The sequence below is a fragment of the Salmo salar genome, chromosome ssa03 (assembly GCF_905237065.1).
Source record: "Salmo salar chromosome ssa03, Ssal_v3.1, whole genome shotgun sequence".
NCBI classification, from domain to species: domain Eukaryota; kingdom Metazoa; phylum Chordata; class Actinopteri; order Salmoniformes; family Salmonidae; genus Salmo; species Salmo salar.
In genome coordinates this window covers 79,397,033-79,422,851 of record NC_059444.1, presented here as the reverse complement: position 1 = coordinate 79,422,851, position 25,819 = coordinate 79,397,033, and the positions used below count along the sequence as shown (strand labels likewise).

General features: G+C 45.7%; 1 protein-coding gene across 1 annotated transcript; it reads left to right on the top strand.

The window, feature by feature from the left end:
* Positions 1–1,016: 1,016 nt before the first annotated feature.
* On the top strand, positions 1,017–23,949 carry LOC106601773 (voltage-dependent calcium channel gamma-4 subunit). Its single transcript, XM_014194126.2, has 4 exons — positions 1,017–1,615; positions 20,643–20,726; positions 21,616–21,756; positions 22,195–23,949. The coding sequence occupies exons 1-4, from the start codon at positions 1,393–1,395 to the stop codon at positions 22,728–22,730; spliced, it is 984 nt and encodes a 327-aa protein (XP_014049601.1). The 5' UTR covers positions 1,017–1,392; the 3' UTR covers positions 22,731–23,949.
* Positions 23,950–25,819: the final 1,870 nt, after the last annotated feature.

The window sequence follows — 25,819 nt, the reverse complement described above, 5'->3', positions numbered from 1 at the left end:
ACACACACACAACACACACACACACACACACACACACACACACACACACACACACACACACACACACACACACACACACACACACACACACACACACACACACACAAACTATTGACCCCCAGACTACATCTACTGGGCCTGGTGGAAGCCAACCAATCAGAAGCCCAGCATGACATCAGGGGTGGATGGTGCTTCCTGTTGCTCCTTCACAGAGGGACAATAGCCTGTAAATTCTGGCCACTGACTTTTACTGCCTCTTGTTCCATGTAGTGCCTACATACAGTATCAGTCATTGTCACAGGCTGGCTAGCGCAGGCAGGTAGCTCTTTGTGCATCTCAAATGGCACCATATTCCCTATATAGTGCACTACTTTTGACCAGAGCCCTATGGGTCCTGGTCAAAAGTAGTGCAATAAAAAGGGAATAGTGTGCCATTTGAGATGCAGGCTGTGTCTTATTGGCTTGTCTCTAGTCTTCTCCAAAGGTTAATGTGGCATGAGGTTGTAATATTGTTTCATCAATACCTATAATAGCATATAGGCCTCAGGCTACATGTGAAGAACAGTGGTGTCCTACTGTCTGCTGTGATTTATCTTGTGCTTGATAGTAACATGTACTCAGTAAACATCTAAGTGCATTTGTAACAGCCTGTACAGAGGGCTTGGGCTATCCTGATTGCCAGTCTGTTTAGCTTAAATTATAATCAAGAATAAAATGAGTGACTGTCGCCATTTTCGTTTTCAGAGGCTTACGTTACAGTGGCATTGAGGGCAGCGGTAAGTAGTGAGAGTAGGTCTAAGGCAACACTGGTAAGCACCACGTATCTGGGTGATATCTTGGGCAAGATATCTGGGATTTAGGAGGGTAATTCAAGTCTCCATGTCTTTGGCACATGAGCTGGCTTGAGAGGTAGACCACAGAGAGCGATGTCAATACCGGACTGTCATTATTCTCTGAAGCCCCTCCCTTCCTAGTGACATCTCGCCATAGATCTGTGATATTGACAGGTTATGATTCCAATAAAAGTTGGTATATGGGGCAGGAGCAAACCAGGAACATAAAATCTACCTGGGGTTAAATATCAGGCGATTCAGGAACTATGAATGGCCAAACATGTGGGCTGTCTGCGCGCGTCAGATCAGTGTGGACACCGATTTCTCTCCTGTTCGGATCACTCAAGCTGGCTGTCACACGGAGTGAGCGCTACAGCTCCAAGTGAACATTTTGATCCGGTGTCACCCATAGTCAACACGTAGCCTACGTCTCAGATCCTTGGAGAGGAGAGAGGAGCGAGCAAAGCGCGTGGACATGCGGTGTGACCAGATGACCCTCCGCGCCGTGACGCTCTCCAGGTGTGTGTAGACGGGGCTCTGTTGAATAATATGAAGCGCCATGGCGTGGTGTGACCGTGGGGTTCAGACACTGCTGGCTACCGTGGGGGCTTTCGCCGCTTTCAGCCTCATGACCATAGCCGTCGGGACGGACTACTGGCTGTACTCACGGGCATACATATGCAACGCAACCAATGCCAGTACGGATGACACCCAGTCACAACCCAAGAAGGCAAGGGGAGATCTTACGCACTCCGGGCTGTGGAGAATCTGTTGTATTGAAGGTAAGGCAAGCTGAAATAGGTTACTCTTTCTATTATACTTTGGTAATGTGAAGTCATGTTGAGTTCATGTGGAGAAAGGGTGCTTATGGGTAGCCTAATATATTAAAAACAGAAAAGGGAAAAGTAGTTGGCTTCATGTTACGTATTTGGAGGAAGAATTGTCTGTCTCATACAGGGGCTGTTTTGTTTCTTCTATCAACTGTATTGGCTTCTCTTCACTAAGAGAGAGGAAGAGACTTAATAACGCCGTCAAAGGGTGCGTTTTTACGCGCGCCAAACAAGGTGAGAGTAAATAGGGTAGTCTTTAATTAGGACTGTTTGGCAGTGATATGTGCATGACAAATACATTAAACGCAGCAGGTGTTGGCCGTAAGAATGATCTAGTTCAAATACAGGGAATATGTTTCTATCAGAAACGGCGCTATAATTCTATGAGTGGATTGTGGGAGATAATGGAGAAAACAAGTTTATCAACAAACTTGTTTAAAAAGTTTATAAATCACTGACAGAGTGAAGTTGGTTTATATTTTCACTACACTGTTGCTGTTTCCTAAACTTAAAGACGCTCTGAGGACCTTTATGAGTCCTGCCTTCAGGACGAGCTCTGCCTTCATTCACGTCTTTATTGTATTTGAGGGTGTTGCTTGGCAACGTCTCTCTAATTGCTATGGAAACATGAGAGACTAGGTTTTAAAAATAAAGACGAATCTGTACAGAGATCTCATTGTCCAAGCAAAGTAAAATATGATGTTCTTATGCCATTAAAGATGTACAAATGCATATATTTTTTTATAGGTATAGCTAGACATGCTTGCTTAATGTAGTTTTATGTGAAGTATTTTGATAATACGTCGTGTATAGGCCAGAGCCAATAGGCCTACATGGCTCGTAGTCTAATTGGTCAGAGGCGGAGGCAAGGGCAACACTATATTACCATTCAGCCTTTTAGAACCATTGGAATTAAGACGTTTTCAAGGTTTAGGTTCTTGTATCAAACTCTACTGGAATAGCATCATGTTCCATGACAGTTTGAGGTGCTTTAGCTTAAGTGGGTGAAAAAAAGCTGCTGGAACTGCTGTCCAACAAATCACTGACTTTAACCTGTACTTGTTTTGTTTTTTCCAAGGCTTTGGGATTTATCCTAGCCTATATGACAAGGTTGTCTGATCTTCATGGGACCTTAGAGCTTACCACCTCAATTTGCAAGTCAGGTGTCCCTTCAGTCAACCCACAGTCACTCCTGACCTCAATGCTGTTAGTAATGGTTTGAGAATACGCGCGGGAAGTCACTATTCTAGAAGCACTTTGTTGTGTTCCAGTCGCAGACAGAGCAGAGCGCTCGATGCTGACGGTGGTGCTGAACTACGCGGCCAGAATGTTTGACGTCGACTAAAGCCAGAACTCGTCATCATACAAGATGTTGGCCTCCTGATAGTGAATGTATTTGCTAATAAGCAACACTGTTGAAATTATAAATATGGACAACATTTTAACACACTATCAATTTGAAAAAGCTAGAAAAGTTTACAAGATTAGCCAGGTTATTTTACACGAGGCTTCGGCGGCATAATCAATTTATGTCATCCAAAAGGTAGGCCTATGTCTGTTTCTGTGTGTTCAGCTCCTATTCAACACAAATGATTCATCTTTCCTGATCTATCCATGTCCGCTCCACAACACAGACATCCACGAGCGCATGGACGCGCCTGATGCAGGTCATTTTTTGAAAGTCGTGACTCGGGCCCCCTCCGCGTGGCATGGACAGGCCCATCAGAGATTACAAATGGCTTGGCAGCCGAAGTGCAGTATCTCTGATGTGGTTATCACACAGTGCTGTCACTGCATGAGTGTTTAATTGCACCTACTGGCTGCTTTCTATAGGAAAAGAACAGCTGGAAAAGGAAAGGCTGAGCAAGTTTGATGAGCATGGATGATGGCAGGCCTATGATTGGTATAGCTCTTCAACACATCCGTGGTTTTGTAGGCTATCAAATATATTACAGGCCATGATAGTCTAATTAGGACAACCTAGTTGATTTTTCAATATATCCCCGCCGTTTTTCAACATCCTATTACCTGTCGTTTCTTTCAGCCCTGCAAATAGCCTATCTATCCCGTGTAAACATACAGCACGGTAGTAAACATAACGGGAACAAAAAAATCTGACACCAAATAAGATAACAGTGTTTGATGTGTGTGAATGATGTAAACGTGTGACGAAATGTTCGCATCCATTATGACGCCACGCAGCAAAACCTATAAAAGCGCTGCATCGTCCTTCAACCATCATAAATCCATCAGACATGGACACCCACACCGACTTAGTTGACAGCTTGACCCTGTCAATCAAGATGGCAATTGAAATGGACAAGAGAGTGAAGTCTCGAGAATTAACTGAGCTTTTGAAACGAGTCGTGGCGACCGCCCAAGGACTGAGCCTTCCACCCGAGGCCGGGGATTGGAGCCCCATTCCCAATACTAGCCCCGCGGAGAAACTCGCTCCACAAGCCCTCCAGAACCTTGAGACCCGGCTGGGCTCAGGTGATTTCCGCGTGACTACTGCTTCGGCCATCAACTGTGACCTCGCCGCTGCTGCCATTGGTACAATCATTGCTAATGGACTCGCCGCGGCCATCGCCTCGTCTTCTGGTAACCGTGGCACCGCCGCAGCGGCTACCAAGACCTCAGAGACCCTCGAGATCATTGAGACCCCTGGAGCGCGTGCAACCGACTCCCGGTCGGTGCAGACATCGTGTTATGATTTCAGCGAGCAGATGCAGATGACATACACATGGGCGACTGTCCAGCCCATGGCCTATTGCTGCGGCTGTTATGCGCCACCTCAGGTGTACTATAACACATACAGCTGGGAGATGTACAGCCAGCACACCTCTGTCACCTAAAGACAAGCAAGACAGACACTTTTTTTCCTTACAAGATTTAGTTGTAACCTTTATTTTTACACATGTAGCAAAATAAAAGTCTGAAAAGAGAATCCAGTCTCTGTATGTCTTTTTATTTAGGATAGTTTAGTTTAGCCAAGTTTCATTTTTATTATGTAGCTGAAAGCTGAATGGAGCATTATGAAGCTCGATAAGTATATATAGAAAACAGAAACCAGAAGTCATCAAGGAAAGGGAAAAAAGCAAACAAGCATTTCTATATTTTTGACTGCTATGTTTGTTTGCTACAGTTCTTGCATATACAGAGGTTCCACAGTTATTGTATATATCTGGATAGACTATTAATAGACCTATCTACAGTACTTTTTATCTGAATACATAGGCTATCTACAGTACAGTACATTATGGCTAGAAATGCTATTTATTCAGACAATCTTTCTGACATTTAGATCAAAATGTATTACAAGGCTAACAGATCATTGTACCACTATCAACACACCAGACTTCATTTGAGTGGACAAGTGTCCCTCGGTTGTCATGGGGACAATCATCAGTAGATAAGAACACAAGAGGAAGAGACTGTGCCCAGGCGTTGTTGACGCATGCCAGATCTTAGAGCAAGCAAGAAAGGTCAATTCACTGTACTAGTGCACATGACAATAAATACGTAACTTAAAATAGCCATCACATACTCTGCTGCTACTCCGTTTATCATATATCCTGATGCCTCGTCACCTTACCCCTATACATATCTACCTGTACCACTCCAGTATCGCTGCACATTGTAAATATGGTATTGGAACTGACCCTGGAACTGAGACTGTATATAGCTTACTCACTTTCTCGTGTTCTTCTTATTTCTATTTCTCATGTGTTTTGGTTCTACTTGACTTTAGTATTTTTTTTTTTTACACTACTTCTTGATTACTGCATTGTTGGGAAAGAGAAAGCAAGAAAGGTATTTCACCCTAGGCCTACTTGTGACCATAAAAACTAAGAGTTTTAATTACTAACCCAAGATAGACCAAAGTCTGTTGTTTTCATCGGAGCAAATTAATCATAGTGGGCAGAGCCAAGGACGAGCTAGTGAGATCCTATTGGCGCTTTCCAATATTTATTTGCATATTTCTGCTAGGGAATCCCTACTCGGTGAAGTTCGTGTGTGCAATTCGCCCTTGCACTCCTTCTAAATCTAAGCAATGGAATATTTTGAAACTTTGGCAATGGGTAAAGTCTACAAAACGCAGTCCACTCTGTTTGTTATAGATTATAGTTTGGAAAAAGAAAACTGTATGAAGAACAAATGTTTCATCGATGAGAAAATTAGCAGAATGTGGGCCACGGGGCTTCCTCTCATCACCATATTTGGTAGTGAGTGGAAATGCCAACCGGATGCTTCACATTTATACATCTGGTGAAATATCTGGCTCTTAGTTCTATCTGTGATGAAAACTGGAAACTTGAAAAAGCATTCTGGGTAATGCAATTGATAGTGTAGTCAGTGCGAAAAGGTATTTGTCACCTGACCTCACAATCCAATTTCCAGGTCCATGCATTAAGTGTGAGATATGCAGCCTCCCTAGGAGTCAGCGGTTGTGACACCAGACAGTAGAAACACATTGTAACACATCTAAAACACGGGGACAGTAAGCATTTGTTGAGCAGAGTGCATCTAGAGCTGTCCAGTGTTGAAATTAAAGCAGCACATAAGCAAGAGCTATTGGCATGAACACAGCCCACTAATGTGTTCATATTAGCCTCTGTGCAGGTTTCATTTCAGCACTGGACAGCTCATTTCTCCCGGTTCTGCTCAGCAAGTGTTCATTCTTTCAACATGTAGATGCATGGGATAAAAATGTAAAAGCAGCATGTAGCCTAGTGGCTTGTTACACAAATTCTAACTTCAGATTGGTCAATGGCCATCTTTAATTCTATTCTCTTGTGATTGTAATTTCAGAAATGCATAATTTACTGCTCTGGAAATCACTATTCCACAAGCACTTTGTGTTCCAATCACTGGTTCCAGTCACTGGTTCCATTCGCAGACAGAGCAGAGAGCTTGAGCGCTGTCCACAGAGTGTGGTGCCGTAAATCTTTGAATACATTTGTCAGCAGAAGTCCAGCATCCCCGCCCATCAGCATCCCTGCCATCTATGCTATTAGCTGTAGCGGAGAGTAAGGAGCTGTCCGGTGCTGAAATCAAACCCTTGTCTTTTGTTAGTTTAATTTCAGCACTGGACAGCTCCTTTCTCACTATAGCGCTCGTAATTAGCTTATTTTGAATCTCGCTTGGCATTCTCAGCATGCTCCACAGGTCTGTAATTAAAATGTGTCAGCCGAAAGGCCACAAGGGGGCTAATTAGCCACCGGGCTCTCACTTCCACCAGCACTGCCACTTTTCTACTCTCCTCTGTTTTCCTCTCATCTCTACCTTTTCCTTCCTTCTCCATCTTCCACCTCCTCTCCTCTCCTCTCCTCTCCTCTCCTCTCCTCTCCTCTCCTCTCCTCTCCTCTCCTCTCCTCTCCTCTCCTCTCCTCTCCTCTCCTCTCCTCTCCTCTCCTCTCCTCTCCTCTCCTCTCCTCTCCTCTCCTCTCCTCTCCTCTCCTCTCCTCTTGCATGCTGCCCTCAGCTCTGCCCCTCTCCACCCTTCTCCTCCTATTCTTTTCTCTTTGCTTCACTCACTCATACTCTTCTCTCTTCTACACCTCTCTTCTCTTCTTCTGGCCTTCTAAACTCAGCAAAAGCAGAAATGTCCTCTCACTGTCAACTGCGTTTATTTTCAGAAAACTTAACGTGTAAATATTTGTATGACCATAACAAGATTCAACAACTGAGACATAAACTGAACAAGTTCCACAGACATGTGACTAACAGAAATTGAATAATGTGTCCCTGAACAAAGGGGGGGTCAAAATCAAAGGTAGCAGTCAGTATCTGGTGTGGCCACCAGCCGCATTAAGTACTGCAGTGCATCTCCTCATGGACTGCACCAGATTTGCCAGTTCTTGCTGTGAGATGTTACCCCACTCTTCCACCAAGGCACCTGCAAGTTCCCGGACATTTCTGGGGGGAATGGCCCTAGGCCTCACCCTCCGATCCAACAGGTCCCAGACGTCCTCAATGGGATTGAGATCCGGGCTCTTCGTTGGCCATGGCAGAATACTGACATTCCTGTCAGGCAGGAAATCACACACAGAACAAGCAGTATGGCTGGTGGCATTGTCATGCTGGACGTCATGTCAGGATGAGCCTGCAGGAAGGGTACCATATGAGGGAGGATGATGTCTTCCCTGTATTGCACAGCGTTGAGATTGCCTGCAATGACAACAAGCTGTCTGATGATGCTGTGACACACCGCCCCAGACCATGACGGACTCTCCACCTCCAAATCGATCCCGCTCCAGAGTACAGGCCTCAGTGTAACACTCATTCCTTCGACGATAAACGCAAATCCGACCATCACCCCTGGTGAGACAAAACCGCCACTCGTCAGTGAAGAGCAGTTTTTACCGGTCCTGTCCGGTCCAGTGACGGTGGGTTTGTGCCCATAGGCGACGTTGTTGCCGGTGATGTCTGGTGAGGATCTGTCTTACAACAGGCCTACAGCCCCCAGTCCAGCCTCTCTCAGCCTATTGCGGACAGTCTGAGCACTGATGGAGGGATTGTGCATTCCAGGTGTAACTCGGGTAGTGGTTGTTGCCATTGTGTACCTGTCCCGCAGGTGTGATGTTCGGATGTACCGATCCTGTGCAGGTGTTGTTACACATGGTCTGCCACTGCGAGGACGATCAGCTGTCCGTCCTGTCTCCCTGTAGCGCTGTCTTAGGCTTCTCACAGTACAGACATTGCAATTTATTGCCCTGGCCACATCTGCATTCCTCATGCCTCCTTGCAGCATGCCTAAGGCACGTTCACGCAGATGAGCAGGGACCCTGGGAATTTTTCTTTTGGTGTTTTTCAGAGTCAGTAGAAAGGCCTCTTTAGTGTCCTAAGTTTTTATAACTGTGACCTTAATTGCCTACCGTCTGTAAGCTGTTAGTGTCTTAACGACCGTTCCACAGGTGCATGGTCATTAATTGTTTATGGTTCATTGAACAAGCATGGGAAACGGTGTTTAAACCCTTTATAATGAAGATCTGTGAAGTTAATAGGATTTTTACAAATAATCTTTGAAAGACAGGGTCCTGAAAAACGGACATTTATTTTTTTGCTGAGATTATATGGGGGTCTATTGAGCCAATAAGGGGACAACACCATAACATTTGAACCCTGATGACTAACTATAGGCCAAGGGAGTACAAAATCAGGTGCTGCTTGGTTCCATGTGTTACAAATTACACACAGGTGACATTTCAATCAGTGAACCGCCACTCAAACTCTATCATTACTGAATGATTCATTTATTCCTATGTTAAGTTTTGAAGCTCAAACCTAAGAGCCAGCTTATTATGTGGGTGGGCTGGTTTCATGGAGATGCTGGGTGCATCTCAATAGTCTAAAGTGGCTTCCTCACCTCATCCTCACCTCCTCTCATTCAGTTGTAATGATCTGAAAACACAGGTTTGAATGCGAAATGGAGGATCCTTACAGGCGACTTGAATTTAACCTATCCAGTTTTATCACATTGTAGCAGACTGCAGATGCAGGAAAAGAGACAAGGCGAGAAAGCCCCTTTAGTCTATTGAGATGCACCCCGGTATTCACGTTGGTGAAGATGAAGGAAAGGAGACAAGGAGAGGAAGCCAGTCTGCACTATTAAGTCGCACCCCTAGCGATCCCAGCCTTCAGCACTCCCAGCTGGCTATACCACCATAGAAACAGATTAATATGGCCGCTGGGAGCTGGACCACCCATCACAGAATAATTGTCCCTTCTAGTAATTACATTTCTATGCTACCACCTGAGAGGACCAGGGAACAGTGGCTGGTTGTTTTATAGGCTGGGGAACAGTGTCCTATCTGTTTACAGCTCTATAAAACCAGATTACTCCCCCTGATAGACTCCAACCCACAGCCTCACTGGCCCCTTTTCATGATGTAATGGTATACTATACAGCTGTATAGTACAGTCAGTAAATGTAATGCTGAGTCACAAATTGCACCCTATTCCCTATATAGTGCATTACTTTTGACAAGAGCCATATGGTCCCTGGTTGAAAGTAGCGTAGTAGTGTACTATAAAGGAAATAAGGTGACATTTGGGACTCTGCCTTACATTCACTGCCTGTACTATACAGCCACCTCATGTACCATTACATTATAGCCCCCAGGCTGTATTAATGATGTGTCTATACTATATACACTGCTCAAAAAAATTAAGGGAACACTTAAACAACACAATGTAACTCCAAGTCAATCACACTTCTGTGAAATCAAACTGTCCACTTAGGAAGCAACACTGATTGACAATACATTTCACATGCTGTTGTGCAAATGGAATAGACAACAGGTGGAAATTATAGGCAATTAGCAAGACACCCCCAATAAAGGAGTGGTTCTGCAGGTGGGGACCACAGACCACTTCTCAGTTCCTATGCTTCCTGGCTGGTGTTTTGGTCACTTTTGAATGCTGGCGGTGCTTTCACTCTAGTGTTAGCATGAGACGGAGTCTACAACCCACACAAGTGGCTCAGGTAGTGCAGCTCATCCAGGATGGCACATCAATGCGAGCTGTGGCAAGAAGGTTTGCTGTGTCTGTCAGCGTAGTGTCCAGAGCATGGAGGCACTACCAGGAGACAGGCCAGTACATCAGGAGACGTGGAGGAGGCCGTAGGAGGGCAACAACCCAGCAGCAGGACCGCTACCTCCGCCTTTGTGCAAGGAGGAGCAGGAGAAGCACTGCCAGAGCCCTGCAAAATGACCTCCAGCAGGCCACAAATGTGCATGTGTCTGCTCAAACGGTCAGAAACAGACTCCATGAGGGTGGTATGAGGGGCCGACGTCCACAGGTGGGGGTTGTGCTTACAGCCCAACACCGTGCAGGACGTTTGGCATTTGCCAGAGAACACCAAGATTGGCAAATTCGCCACTGGCGCCCTGTGCTCTTCACAGATGAAAGCAGGTTCACACTGAGCACATGTGACAGACGTGACAGAGTCTGGAGACGCCGTGGAGAACGTTCTGCTGCCTGCAACATCCTCCAGCATGACTGGTTTGGCGGTGGGTCATTCATGGTGTGGGGTGGCATTTCTTTGGGGGGCCGCACAGCCCTCCCTGTGCTCGCCAGAGGTAGCCTGACTGCCATTAGGTACCGAGATGAGATCCTCAGACCTCTTGTGAGACCATATGCTGGTGCGGTTGGCCCTGGGTTCCTCCTGATGCAAGACAATGCTAGACCTCATGTGGCTGGAGTGTGTCAGCAGTTCCTGCAAGAGGAAGGCATTGATGCTATGGACTGGCCCACCCGTTCCCCAGACCTGAATCCAATTGAGCACATCTGGGACATCATGTCTCGCTCCATCCACCAACGCCACGTTGCACCACAGACTGTCCAGGAGTTGGCGGATGCTTTAGTCCAGGTCTGGGAGGAGATCCCTCAGGAGACCATCCGCCACCTCATCAGGAGCATGCCCAGGCGTTGTAAGGAGGTCATACAGGCACGTGGAGGCCACACACACTACTGAGCCTCATTTTGACTTGTTTTAAGGACATTACATCAAAGTTGGATCAGCCTGTAGTGTGGTTTTCCACTTTAATTTTGAGTGTGACTCCAAATCCAGACCTCCATGGGTTGATAAATTGGATTTCCATTGATTCTTTTTGTGTGATTTTGTTGTCAGCACATTCAACTATGTAAAGAAAAAAGTATTTAATAAGATTTTCTCTTTCATTCAGATCTAGGATGTGTTGTTTAAGTGTTCCCTTTATTTTTTTGAGCAGTATATTATAGATATATGTATTGATGTTCATTTTGAGAGTTTCCTTAATTAATCTGCCCATTAAAATATTCAACTGGAGAGATGATATGTCTTGAGGAAAAAGGCAGGTAGACACCAGGGAGAGCTGAGAGAGTGTAGGATATGATGCTGTGATACTGTAATGCGATTGGTCTATTCCACTGAGGATCTCGCGTTATTGACTGAGCTAATTCACAATAATGGCAAAGTACATCACCCTGTCACCCACAGCAATGATGTGCTGTGATAGCTGTTTCACTCACAGGGCATGTGTGTGTGTGTGGGGGGGACATTATGTAATATCTGTGTTTTGTGTTTCAAATTAAAATGTATTTGACACATGCTTCGTAAACAACAGGTGTGTGTGTGTGTTGGGGGTTAGGGGGGCTGTTGACAGGGAGTCATGTGACTGGCTGTCAGTGATTGCCAGCTGTACTAAAGCACAATGAAGATGTCAAAGGCATCCTTAGAGACATTATGGAAATCAGGCTGTTGGAACAGAACTGGTGTTGCCATGGAGAGGATGTGCCCAGCGGTGGTCTCCCAGGAAGGCCTCAGGGACTGGTCTCTCTCTCACACTGTCTGTCTGTCTGTCTGTCTGTCTGTCTGTCTGTCTGTCTGTCTGTCTGTCTGTCTGTCTGTCTGTCTGTCTGTCTGTCTGTCTGTCTGTCTGTCTGTCTGTCTGTCTGTCTGTCTGTCTGTCTGTCTGTCTGTCTGTCTGTCTGTCTGTCTGTCTCTTTCTTGCTCTCTCACACACACACACACACACACACACACACACACACACACACACACACACACACACACACACACTGTGAGCTGGGGTCTGAGTGAGATGCTCTGGGGGAGGGAGGAGGGGTATGGGATGAGATGAGATGGGTGAGGAGGGAAGAGGCAAGAGAGGGGAAATGCTGGACATAAATAAATGACTGCTCACCCATTACGTCCATTCTAGCAATGTCATTGTCATGTCCAAACTCTCTTCTGTTAGGAAGAACAAAACACAGATGAGAATAACAGTCTTGGTAATGACAGTGGTGTGTATTCATGGATGCCAAGAGAAGCCAGGCTTCCCCCAAAATTAAGAAAACATTACATTATTTATCTTTCGTCTCTCGGTGTTTTCGTAATTTCCCTTCAATTCGCAAGAGGCTGAATGTATCTCACCAGAGAAAGAATCTGAGTGAAACAGCACCTCTCTGTTTCTCTATGTGCAGGCCATCTAGCTGATGCGGTCTGGTCATAAAGAGGATGACATTGTTGCCGCCCGTCGCATTGAAGACAAGGGAAGCCAGCGAGCATCTGGTCTCCCTTGACAAAAAAAGTAGAAAATAGTCAATCAGCGTTGAGTTAAACTGAGTGTCAAAAGAAGCCAGTTTGGATTTGGCTCCACTCCTATCAAATCGCATTGAGAGCATACGTCATTGACAGAAACAGCTTTAATTGTTGCATCTCATTGTGTTGTTGTCCTTCAGTGGCTAGCTACCTAAAATTGGCCCTTTCCTAAATTAACCATGGATGGAGAAAGGGATTTGGACTTAAGGTTTTACTTAATTCTCCTTTCTGGCCAATGATTATGAAGGCAATTCTGATCCAACCATTAATTCATACATTGCGCCCCTGGACTGAGAGATGGACATTCAATATGTAGCTAGATGTAGAAGGCTAATGTTAACTAGCTAACGTTGCCCATGAAAGGAAGTTAGTCTAGAAAGCAAGCATTTTAGCCAGGTAGCCTAGGACAACAAAAACTAAAAGCGTGTACTGTATGACAGAGTCATAGACCGTTTTGTCAACATGAAAGAGAGGAGGATGGCATTGGCATTTCTCTACAAGTAGGGTGAGTCAACATGTTTTTTCCACTTAAATAAACACACACACACACAGTAACGGTTGTCGTCGGATAAAGTGGACCAAAACGCAGCAGGAATATGTGCACTCTTCTTTTATTTGGTGAAGAAGGAGAACCAAAATAAACACGTACACAAAGAAACCACAACGACTATTCACAGGCTGGTAAGGCACAAGGCTATACACAGAACAATCTCCCACAACGTACTCAACAAACACATACCTATATATAGGACTCTCAATCAGAGGCAACTAGAAAACACCTGCCTCCAATTGAGAGTCCAACCCCAATTAACAAAACATAGAAATACAAAAGACTAGACAGAACATAGAAATACACTAACATATAACAGTGCCCAAAAACCCCCGGAATACATAAATAAAATACCCTACGAAACAAACCACCACCCCGAACCACATGAAACAAATACCCTCTGCCACGTCCTGACCAAACTACAATAACAAATAACCCCTATTACTGGTCAGGACGTGACACACACACACACACACACACACACACACACACACACACACACACACACAGCGAGAAATCAGAACCATGGGCTGCGACATCTTATTTAGATTATGTTGATTGGACTAAATTGTTTTGGTATCTTTTAGTTGTCACTGTATTAGACTAAGCAGAGGTGATATGATGATGTTGAAATGTTGAAGTTGAAATGGTGCTGGAATACTGGAGGCAGCTTCTGTTTTCTTTGTGACTTGGGGTAACTCTCTGTCGTTCTAAATCAATAGTTATTTAGAAGTCTGAAAATGTCGGAAACATTAACTTTCTTGACTATGCTGTAGGCCATGTAACTGTTTGTTACATGCAGTATGCTTTGTGGACATCACTGGACAGAGGTCGCTCTCCGGTTTTGTGATGAAACGAAGGTGTGGTTGAATTTATTCTGCTACTCTGTCTTCTTATTGTCTCTGCCTTTAAACCTATATGACCAAAAGTATGTGGACACCTGCTCGTCGAACATCTCATTCCAAAATCATGGGCATTAATATGGAGTTGGTCCCCCTTTTGCTGATTTAACAGCCTCCACTCTTCTGGGAAGGCTTTCCACTAGATGTTGGAACATTGCTGTGGGGACTTGCTTCCATTCAGCCACAAGAGCATTAGTGAGGTTGGGCACTGATGTTGGGCGATTAGGCCTGGCTCGCAGTCAGCGTTTCAATTCTTCCCAAAGGTGAGGGCTCTGTGCATGACAGGGCTCTGTGCAGGCCAGTCAAGTTCTTCCACACCGATCTCGACAAGCTATTTCTGTATGGACCTTGCTTTGTACACAGGGGCATTATCATAATGAACAGGAAAGGGCCTTCCCCAAACTGTTGCCACAAAGTCGGAGTTGTCTAGAATGTGATTGTATGCTGTAGAGTTAAGATTTCCCCTCACTGGAACTAAGGGGCCTGAACCATGAATAACAGCCCCAGACCATTATTCCTCCTCCACCAAACTTTACAGTTGGCACTAGGCAGTCAGGCAGGTAGCTCCCGACTAACAGTTCATGTACTGCCGTTGCTTTCAGAGGCAGTTTGGAACTCGATAGTGAGTGTTGCAACTGATGATAGATGATTTTTACACGCTACATGCTTCAGCACTCCGCAGTTCCGTTCTGTGATTTTGTGTGGCCTACCACTTCGCGGCTGAGCCATTGTTGTTCCTTGACATTTCCACTTTACCATAACAGCACTTACAGTTGACCGCGGCAGTTCTAGCAGGGCAGAAATTTGACAAACTGACTTGTCAGCAACGGTTGTGGCTGAAATAGCCGAATCCAGTCATTTGAAGGGGTGTCCACATACTTTTGTATATACAGTATAGTGTATCATGGTCGCAAGGCACATTAACTAACAGGTTATAGAGCAAACAATGCAATTATCACAACATATATGTGGTAATTTGGCATTTTTTGGCAGGGGGGGCTTCCCCAGGGATTTTACCCACGCACCGCTACTGGGTAGCTACTGGGTAACGATGCTCTTCTTCGGGAGAATTATCAGTTACATGAGGTGTTTATTTGGCAAATAAAACACTTTACATACAGACAGACTATGATTTTACGGTCCTTATTAAACAGCAGACCCAGTTAATGGCTATGTGTGTGTCTCAAGGCCCCTGCTCTGTGAGTCACCCTGGGTGTACAGAGAGGGTCTCCTGGGCCTCTGACTAGCTGTTAGGTTCCTCCTTGGTGGTTACTCACCTAATAAGGCTTTTATACAGTCGGGAGGAAACTGTCACTGTCACTGGTGTTCAGCCATTAGGGATCTGAGGGAGGAAATAAGGAAATAAATAATAACAACACTATAGTTAAAGGGTTTGTCCATGGAATCTTACAACATTCGTTCAAGACACGAGTGCACACATGCAGCAAGCACACAAGCACAAACACACAAACACACACACCACAGTAACTGTTGACAGTGACACTGCTGAGTGCTGGCTGTGCTCACCACTGCAAATAAACTCAGGTACAGTCCAGTCCAGTCCAGTCCAGCCCAAGGCAGAGATGGTAAGTAGTCTATTTATGATTGAATTGGCTGAACAGCAATACCACAACAACACTATGTATCCATTAACCTTCTCCTCCCTCCTCTTCCCTCCCTCCCTCTTCCCTCCTCCTCACCCTCCCTCCCTCCCTCCCTCCCCTCCTCCCTCCCTCCCTCCCTCCCTCCCTCCCTCCCTCCCTCCCTCCCTCCCTCCCTCCCCTGAGTGTGTACAGACCCAGACAATATTACAGCAATAGGTCTCTCCCCTACCCAACACACACACACACACACACACACACACACACACACACACACACACACACACACACACACACACACACACACACACACACACACACACACACACACACACACACACACACACACACACACACACACACACACACACACACACACACACACACACACACACACACACACACACACACACACACACACACACACACACACACACACACACACACACACAGACTCCCAACACACACACACACACACACACACACACACACACACACACACACACACACACACACACACACACTCAGACAGGTACTTAAAACCATCAGAGAGCCCACTCCTTTGTTGTTCCAATAAGGTGTTTGTTTTCCCTGAGCTCAACCAATCAGGGATTCACCTCAGATGAATTTGGACATGCACTGAAATGCACGAAGTACCTCTGGGTAATGCATTCTTAATCACACTGTGGTGTAATATCAGTGTGTGTTGTTCCTCCAGCATCTAACTCAAATTGGGTTTGTGGTGGCCCACGATTTACGTGATGTGCAATGAGCTGGAATCTTAATTTGCAAGCCCCAGAGAGATGCAGGGCATTGACTGCACCTTTTTGAAAGCCAGAACCAATAACCATTGCCTCACCTCACCTTAGATGAGGTTCTCATCGGCTGCTTGCTGCTTTATCCAAAGCCAATATAGGGAGAAGGTAATGGGTTGAGGTGAGACAAACATCACCTTGTCGCTTTGAACACACACATGGGTCCATCTAGGTCTGAGGACAAACCATTCCTCACATTCTTTTCCATTTCCTCCCAATCCCACTTCTGACACCAGTGTAACGAACCAAGAGGGGGAGTAATGGAATAATGTATTCTGCCGCCAAGGAGGAGATGCAGTTCAGTTGAACAAGCTCTCCATGAGCTTCATATCTCAGTGTTAACCAGCTTGTTATAATGAATGAATATCTCAGTGTTAACCAGCTTGTTATAATGGATGAATATCTCAGTGTTAACCAGCTTGTTATAGTGGATGAATATCTCAGTGTTAAACAGCTTGTTATAGTGGATGAATATCTCAGTGTTAAACAGCTTGTTATAGTGGATGAATATCTCAGTGTTAAACAGTTTGTTATAGTGGATGAATATCTCAGTGTTAAACAGCTTGTTATAGTGGATGAATATCTCAGTGTTAAACAGTTTGTTATAGTGGATGAATATCTCAGTGTTAAACAGCTTGTTATAGTGGATAATATCTCAGTGTTAAACAGCTTGTTATAGTGGATGAATATCTCAGTGTTAAACAGCTTGTTATAGTGGATGAATATCTCAGTGTTAAACAGCTTGTTATAGTGGATGAATATAAGATGGAGTGCTATTCATCACTAAGTTATGAGAGTCTAGAGCTTTTCAATAGCAGGAAGGCAATACATTTTTTAAATGAGATGCCAGTTTCTATTCTTTTATATTGTCCCTCTGGTGCCCTTATCTTCAAGTACTGTATTAGTCTAATGTGTAAGAAATGAACCGGGGTCAGTTCCTCAGCTTTTTCACACACTGTGTGTAAATATAGACAGTACCGTGCAATACTGAAGAGCCCTCACTGCTGCTCAATCAGCCTACTTTTCCAACCTGATTGAGGAGAATAACAACCATCCAACATGTATTTTTGATATTGTTGCAAAGCTAACTAAATAGCAGCATTCCCCAAGAGAGGGTGGCCTTCACTTCAGCAGTGAGGAATTCATTAACTTCTTAGATGAAAAGATCATGATCATTAGAATGCATATTACGGACTCCTCTTTGAATCTGCCTATTTCTCCAAAACTCACTTGTCCTGAGTCTGCACTGAACTGCCAGGACCTAGGATCAATGGTGACACTCAAGTTTCTTTATCCTGTATCTCTCGACACATTCACGAAAATAGTCATGGCCTCTTAACCTTCCAGCTGCCGACTGGACCAGAAGCAGTGCATGGGTAAAATCACTGAGGAAGCAACTTCTGTCCAGTGAAGTCCACAAAGCATATTTCATGTACAGGAACATAACCTACAGCATAGTCAAGAAAGTTAATCTTTCTGACATTTTCAGACTATTAAACAACTATTGATTTAGAACCACAGAGAGTTACCGCAAGTCACAAAGAAAACAGAAGCTGCCTCCAGTATTCCAGCACCATTTCAACTTCAATATTTCAACATCATCAAATCACCTCTGCTTAGTCTAATACAGTGACAACTAAAAGATACCAAAACAATTTAGTCCAATCAACGTAATCTAAATATGATGCGGCTGTTCATGGTTCTGATTTCTGTGTGAGCGTTCGTGCAAGTAGAAAAACATGTTGACTCACCCTACTTGTAGAGAAACTCCAATGCCATCCTCCTCTCTTTCATGTTCACGAAACGGCTTAGCGCTCTGTCATACAGTACACGCTATTTTTTGTTGTCCTAGGCTACCTGGCTAAAATACTTGCTCACTAGCCTAACTTCCATTTATGGGCAACATTAGCTAGTTAACATTAGCCTTCTACATCTAGCTACATATTGAACTTCCATCCTTTTAATCATTAGCAACAGAGAATTAAGTAAAACCAAACTCCAAATCCCTATCTCCATCCATGGCTAATTTAAGAAAGGGCCAATTTTAACTAGCTGGCTAGCTAGCTACCGGAGGAAAACAACACAACAAGATGCAACAATTAAAGTTTTTCTGTCAATTACATATGCTCTCAATGGTATTTGATAGGAGTTAACACTTTTATTTAATGCACCTGGACCATGCACAGCTGAGGTCGCTCAGTTTAGCTCAACAATGATTGGCTAGTTTTGTATACTTTTTTTTGTCAGTGGAGGCCAGATGCTTGCTGGCTTCCCTTGGATTCAATGCTACGGGAGGCAAAGATGTCATATTGGTTTGGACCAGACAGCATCAGATAGACAACCTACACGTAGAGAAGCAGAGAGACTCTGTTTTGCTCGGATGCTTTCTCTTGTGAAATACATTCAGCCTGTTGCGAATTGAAAAAAAAAATGGCAGCCATGAATGCACGTCACTGTACTGGACCCTATTCCAACTAAACTACTGAAAGAGCTACTTCCTGTGCTTGGCCCTCCTATGTTGAACATAATGTATATCAAAGTCACTAAAAGTGGCAGTAATGAAGCCTCTCCTGAAAATGCCAAAGCCTGGTTTAGATCTTATCTGTCAGAAAGATATCAGTTAGTCTCTGTGGATGGTTTGTCCTCTGACAAATCAATTGTAGGTTTCAGTGTTCGTCAAGGTTCCATTGTAGGACCACTATTGTTTTCACGATATATATTCTAGATTAGACTACTGCAATGCTGTACTCTCCGGCTACCCGGATAAAGCACTAAATAAACTTCAGTTAGTGCTAAACACGGCTGCTACAATCTTGACTAGATCCCCAAATGTGATCATATTCACTGACCCCCCCTGTCTCAGCCTCCTGTGTATATTCTGCATTAGTCTATGTGCTGGGGGGCTAGGGTCAGTCTGTCCTATCTGGTGAAATTCTCCTGTCTTATTTGGTTTCCTGTGTCAACTTAAGTATGCTCCTTCTAATTCTTACATCTCTCTCTCCCTCTCCCTCTCTCTGTCTGTCTGTCTGTCTGTCTGTCTGTCTGTCTGTCTGTCTGTCTGTCTGTCTGTCTGTCTGTCTGTCTGTCTGTCTGTCTGTCTGTCTGTCTGTCTGTCTGTCTGTCTGTCTGTCTGTCTGTCTGTCTGTCTGTCTGTCTGTCTGTCTGTCTCTCTCTCTCTCTGTCTCTCTGTCTGTCTCTCTCTCTCTCTCTCTCTCTCTGTCTCTCAATCTGCCTCTCCCTCTCACTCTCACTCTACCTCTCTCTGAGGACCTGAGCCCTAGAACCATGCCCCAGGCCTACCTGGCCTGATGACTCCTGGCTGTCCCCAGTCCACCTAGTCATGCTGCTGCTCCAGTTTCTGCCTTTTTGCCTGTGGCTATGAAACCCTGACCTGTTCACCAGCCGTGCTACCTTGTCCCGGACCTACTGTTTTCGACCCTCTCTCTCTCTCTCTCTCGCCCTCCCTCCCTCCCTCCCTCCCTCCCTCCCTCCCTCCCTCCCTCCCTCCCTCCCTCCCTCCCTCCCTCCCTCTTCCGCTCTCTCCCTCTCTCTTCCGCTCTCTCTCTACTGCACCTACTGTCTTGACCTCGGAATGCTCGGCTAGGAAAATCCAACTAACATTTACTGAAGATGTGCTGACCTGTTGCACCCTCTACAACCATTGTGACTGAAGAACGATCTAGCCTTAATTGCCATTTGCTCTTATAATCTCCACCTGGCACAGCCAGAAGAGGACTGTTTACCCCTCAGAGCCTGGTTCCTCTTTAGGTTTCTTACTAGGTTCCGGCCTTTCTAGGGCGTTTTTCCTAGCCACCATGCTTCTACATCTACTTTGCTTGCTGTTTGGGGTTTTAGGCTGGGTTTCTGTATGAGCTTTTTGTGACATCTGCTGATGTAAAAAGGGCTTTATAAATACATTTGATTTGATTTGATTGACGGTGTAAGAAAATAACTGAGGTCTGTTCCTCAGCTGTTTCAGTCACTGTGTGTAAATTCAATGCAATGTTTCTTTCAATGTCCTGCAGGGATTAACGTACGGAGCTGTTACCGTATCAACCATTTCCCAGATGATAACGACTATGACACAGACAGCTCAGAATACCTCCTGCGTGAGTGGTCATTGTCTCTTCTCTTCTTGACTTCTCTCCTCTTCACTTCTTTTCTCTTCTCCTCTCTTCTCCTCTCTTCTCCTCTCTTCTCCTCTCCCCTCTCCTCTTCTCTTCACTTCTCCTCTCCCCTCTCCTTTTCTCTTCACTTCTCCTCTCTTCTCCTGTCTTCTCCTCTCTTCTCCTCTCCTCTTCTCTTCACTTCTCCTCTCTTCTCCTCTCTTCTCCTCTCCTCTCTTCTCCTCTCCCCTCTCCTCTTCTCTTCACTTCTCCTCTCTTCTCCTCTCTTCTCCTCTCTTCTCCTCTTTTCTCCTCTCCCCTCTCCTTTTCTCTTCACTTCTCCTCTCTTCTCCTCTCCTCTTCTCCTGTCTTCTCCTCTCTTCTCCTCTCTTCTCCTCTCTTCTCCTCTCCTCTTCTCTTCACTTCTCCTCTCTTCTCCTCTCTTCTCCTCTCCTCTCTTCTCCTCTCCTCTTCTCTTCTCTTCACTTCTCCTCTCTTCTCCTCTCTTCTCCTCCTCTCTTCTCCTCTCTTCTCTCCTCTCCTCTTCTCTTCACTTCTTTTCTCTTCTGCTCTCTTCTCCTCTCTTCTCTTCTCTCCAGTCCTTCTCTTCACTTCACTTCTCTTCTCCACTTCTCTTCTAATAAATGTTCAGACCTTGTGACTGTGTGTGTAGTAATCCTAACTGTTGTTACTGCTCGTCATATAAAGTTATGGGTATTTTTTCTTATATTCCCCCAAGACGTTAGACTTTAAAGAGTGATTTTATTCAATATCTAATACCCACAGTAGCACTCAGTGTGTACAGAAAAAAGCTGCAGGGAGTTTTTCCTCTGACTATTAATCGTGCCGGAGTGTGTGTGTGTGTGACTAACCATACCTCTCTCTACTCCAGGTATTGTGCGGGCGTCCAGTGTGTTTCCTATCCTCAGCACCTGTCTGTTGATGCTGGGGGGGCTGTGTTTGGCCGTGGGACGTATCTATAGCAACAGGAACAGCATCCTGCTTAGCGCCGGCATCCTGTTCGTAGCAGCAGGCAAGCCACGCCCCCTTTAGGGCCTGACACACACGCATGCACACACACACACATGCTCATCAGTTACCTGTGCTCGGTCTGAATTGTGAAGTCCATTCACAGCGCAGGCTGAGAAGGCCATGAGCTGTCCTCTACATACATTAGAGCAGTGTGTTAGGGCTGGGGAGTTCAGTCATGTAGAGAAGTGGCACCGATCATTAAGACTGTTCATTACTTATCAGACCAGAGAGAAGATGTGTCCTGGGATCTCTGACTGATGACTAGTATTATCCAGAGGTTTGATTACATGCTCCTCAAGTCAGGGCTGAAGCCTGAGAGGAAAACCAATGGGCTGAGAGATTGTCTGATGTTCTGTCTCTCTCTGTCTCTGTTTCGGTGTCTCCCTCATATACACTCTCTCTCTGTGTTTCTGTCTTTCTATAACTCTTTCTCTCTCAGGCCTGAGTAACATCATTGGCATCATTGTCTACATCTCCAGCAATGCCGGCGACCCCAGTGACAAGCGCGACGAGGACAAGAAGAACACCTACAGCTACGGCTGGTCCTTCTACTTCGGAGCTCTGTCCTTCATCGTGGCTGAGATGGTGGCCGTCCTGACTGTCAACATCTACATCGAGAAGAACAAGGAGGTCCGCTTCCACGCTCGCCGTGACTTCATCCGCTCCATGTCCTCCTCCTCACCCTACTCACGTATACCCAGTTACCGCTTCCGCCGGCGGACGTCCCACTCCAGCTCGCGCTCCTCTGACGCTTCGCAGGAGAACTCGCCGGCGAGGCTGAAGGGTGGGACCTCGGCAACGGGGCCGTTGGGAGAATTGACCATGTACACGTTGACCCGTGAGGGGGGTCTGAAAGGGGGCGTGACGGAGAACGCATACAGCCCCGAGCACGGCTCAGGCGATTTCCTGCAGTTGCACAACTGCTTTCCCAATGACCTGAAGGACGGGGTCAACCGGCGGACCACGCCCGTGTGAGGAGAGCTTTAGACGGGCCGGTGGAGTGAGGAGGCCCCCCTGATGTGGATGGAGGATGGAGGTGGGCCTTTGGGGATGGAGGACCCCATGGTAGCCCGTCACACTGGAGAATCAGAGTCAGAGTCCGTGGTTCTAGGGAAAGACGGAGCCAGTGAAAAGACAAAGTCCCTCCTCAGTGAAAAACAACATGAGGACGAGGACTGAGGACATGGACAGAGATATAAGGTTAGAAAATGTTGCCCGTGACATGGTTTCTAAGGGTCACTGGACATAAAGAGTGCTTGCTTCTTTCATAGTGTTCCTTTGTGCTTTTTGACTGCAACAGACTAGTCACTATCATTGTTTGTGTCGTACACTACATACAAGAAAACCATTCCCTTTAAAATGTGTCCTTGAACCGCGTAAAAGAGAAGAGAGTGGAACGTCCTCTTGTTGATGCATTTTGATTGCCAGTGTGTGTTGGGAAACTGTTGAGTGAATTGTTCAATGTACAACATTTTACACTATTTTACCTGCTTTAAGTATCGAACGTAGTTCAACTAAATGTATTGTCCAACGTGAAGCCCTCTGTCACCTGTGCATGCTACTGTATAGCCTACTGGAGTAGAGCTCTGTGTCTCTGTTACATCTGTTAGTAGCTACTGCTGTCCAGCCTTACTGTGTGTCACTGTCAGTTTAATAGAGAAATAAAATCCAAGGATTGAGTTCTCAACAAAGCCATTCATTTGTATCTGGGAAAAACTAAAGGGACATGACTGACCAGCGAACCCATGTTAAACTTAATTGGTTGTAGTTAGGTTAAGGTTTGGTTAAGGTGAGGGTTAAGGTTAGGGTTAGAGTTATGTTATATCATGCCCCTTTTTTTTCCCTGCAACCATAGTCATTTAATTCTAGACACTTCTATGATTAAATGACCATCTGTTATAAACAAAAAAACACATCCAAACGACTGCTAATTTCCGGATTAAGAATGTGTTGTTGTACATTTTCAAGTTTAAAAGAGAAATAGAACCTTTGAATGTGCATACACTGAATGTACAACACATTAAGAACACCTGCTCTTTCCATGACATACACTGACCAGGTGAATCCAGGTGAAAGCTATGATCCCTTATTGATGTTGCTTGTTAAATCCACTTCAATCAGTGTAGATGAAGGGGAGAGGTTAAGGATTTATGGCTTGAGACAATTGAGACATGGATTGTGTATGTGTGCCACTCAAGAGGGTGAATGGGCAATACAAAAGTGTCTTTGAACAGGGTATGGTAGTAGGTGCCAGGTGAACCGGTTTGTGTCAAGAACTGCAATGCTGCTGGGTTTTTCATGCTCAACCGTTTCCAGTGTGTATCAAGAATGGTCCACCACCCAAAGGACATCCAGCCAACTTGACAACTGTGGAAAGTATTGGAGTCAACATGAGCCAGCATCCCTGTGGAATGCTTTCGACACCTGTTAGAGTCCATGCCCTGACGAATTGAGGCTGTTCAAAAGGGCAAAAGGTGGTGGAACTTGCTATTAGGAAGGTGTTACTAATATTTGGTACACTCAGTGTATGTTTTTAAATTGATACTGGATTGATGACATTTCATCCATAACTGCTAAGTCTAACCAGCTGTCTTAAAACTTATCTCTGATACCCTTCATCCTATAGCAATCTCAATTCATCCCCATCTTATCTCATATCATCTCAGTGTCAAAGATCATTCCTACTGCTCAGTCCCCGTAGAGTCCAGTCCAATATGGCCGACCTGATGATGTCAGTGGAACACCTATGGACATTCTGCAATCATTATTTATTTCTATGTCAGTCCCCTTCCTTCAGTGTTCTAATCTAAAACCCTACTGAGATTTGACATTGTGGGGGCACTGGTCACAGGAAAAGAGCAGCTAACAAAAGCCGACTCGCCCAGGAATTGAGAGAGCACAGGACTTCTTTCAGCTTTTCAACAGCCAGGCCGGTGGTTGGATAAGGATCGAGGACTGACAGAGAATGAAGTGGCTGAAAGGCTACCTGTCTGTCTGTCTGTCTGTCTGTCTGTCTGTCTGTCTGTCTGTCTGTCTGTCTGTCTGTCTGTCTGTCTGTCTGTCTGTCTGTCTGTCTGTCTGTCTGTCTGTCTGTCTGTCTGTCTGTCTGTCTGTCTGTCTGTCTGTCTGTCTGTCTGTCTGTCTGTCTGTCTGTCTGTCTGTCTGTCTGTGTCACGATCGTCGAAAGGAGAGGACCCGGGAGTCAGGCTGGGGGGGGGCACACGGGGAGTTTGGCAGAGTCAGGGTGGAGACCTGAGCCAACTCCCCGTGCTTACCATGGGGAGCGAGTGAAGAAGCAAGCACCTTGTTATGCGGTGATGCGCACTGTGTCGCCAGTGCGCATTCACAGCCCGGTGCGATCTGTGCCCGCGCCCCGCATTCGCTGTGCTAGGTTGAGCATTCAGCCAGGAAGGGTGGTGCCAGCTCAGCGCTCCTGGTCTCCAGTTCACCTTCTCGGTCCAGGATATCCAGCGGCGGCCTACAGCCCAGAACCTCCAGCGGCGGCCTGCAGCCCAGAACCTCCAGCGGCGGCCTGCAGCCCAGAACCTCCGGCGATGATCTGCGGTCCGGTGGCACAGAAGCAGAGGGATCAGTGGGCGGAGCGGGGGTTACGCCCCGAACCAGAGCCGCCTCCTCTACTGGAGGATGCGCTGGATGATAAGGTTCTGGGTACTGCACCAGAGCCGCCATAGACACATAGAATAAACCCCCCTGTCACGCCCTGACCTACTCTACCATAGAAAATAACAGCTTACCATGGTCAGGACGTGACAGTCTGCCTGAAGTCGATCTGAAGGTTGGGAGAAAAAAAAGTGAGCCATCTCTCGAGAGGCCTTGCGACAATCCACATCTGTAACCTGGAGCTCCAGTCATCCATGGCATCCTTGTCCTCCAAACTTCTCTTTCATTTTGGTTTCTCAGGAAATATTCCATTATAGCTTCTACAGTTCAACCCCTTGAGGTCTGGAGATTCAAGGATTCACTGCTTTATTGCCATTGTTGTGAGGCAGAGAACTGGACTATGGGCGGGGGATTTCAAAGTGGATGTTTGTCCCTGAGGGGCC

Bases quoted from the DNA above. Each gene is read 5' to 3' on its own strand.
- LOC106601773 (XM_014194126.2), top strand. From the start codon at position 1,393: ATGGCGTGGTGTGACCGTGGGGTTCAGACACTGCTGGCTACCGTGGGG. The intron at 1,616-20,642 runs GTAAGGCAAGCT...AATGTCCTGCAG, and splicing joins GAGAATCTGTTGTATTGAAG to GGATTAACGTACGGAGCTGT. The intron at 20,727-21,615 runs GTGAGTGGTCAT...TCTCTACTCCAG, and splicing joins CAGCTCAGAATACCTCCTGC to GTATTGTGCGGGCGTCCAGT.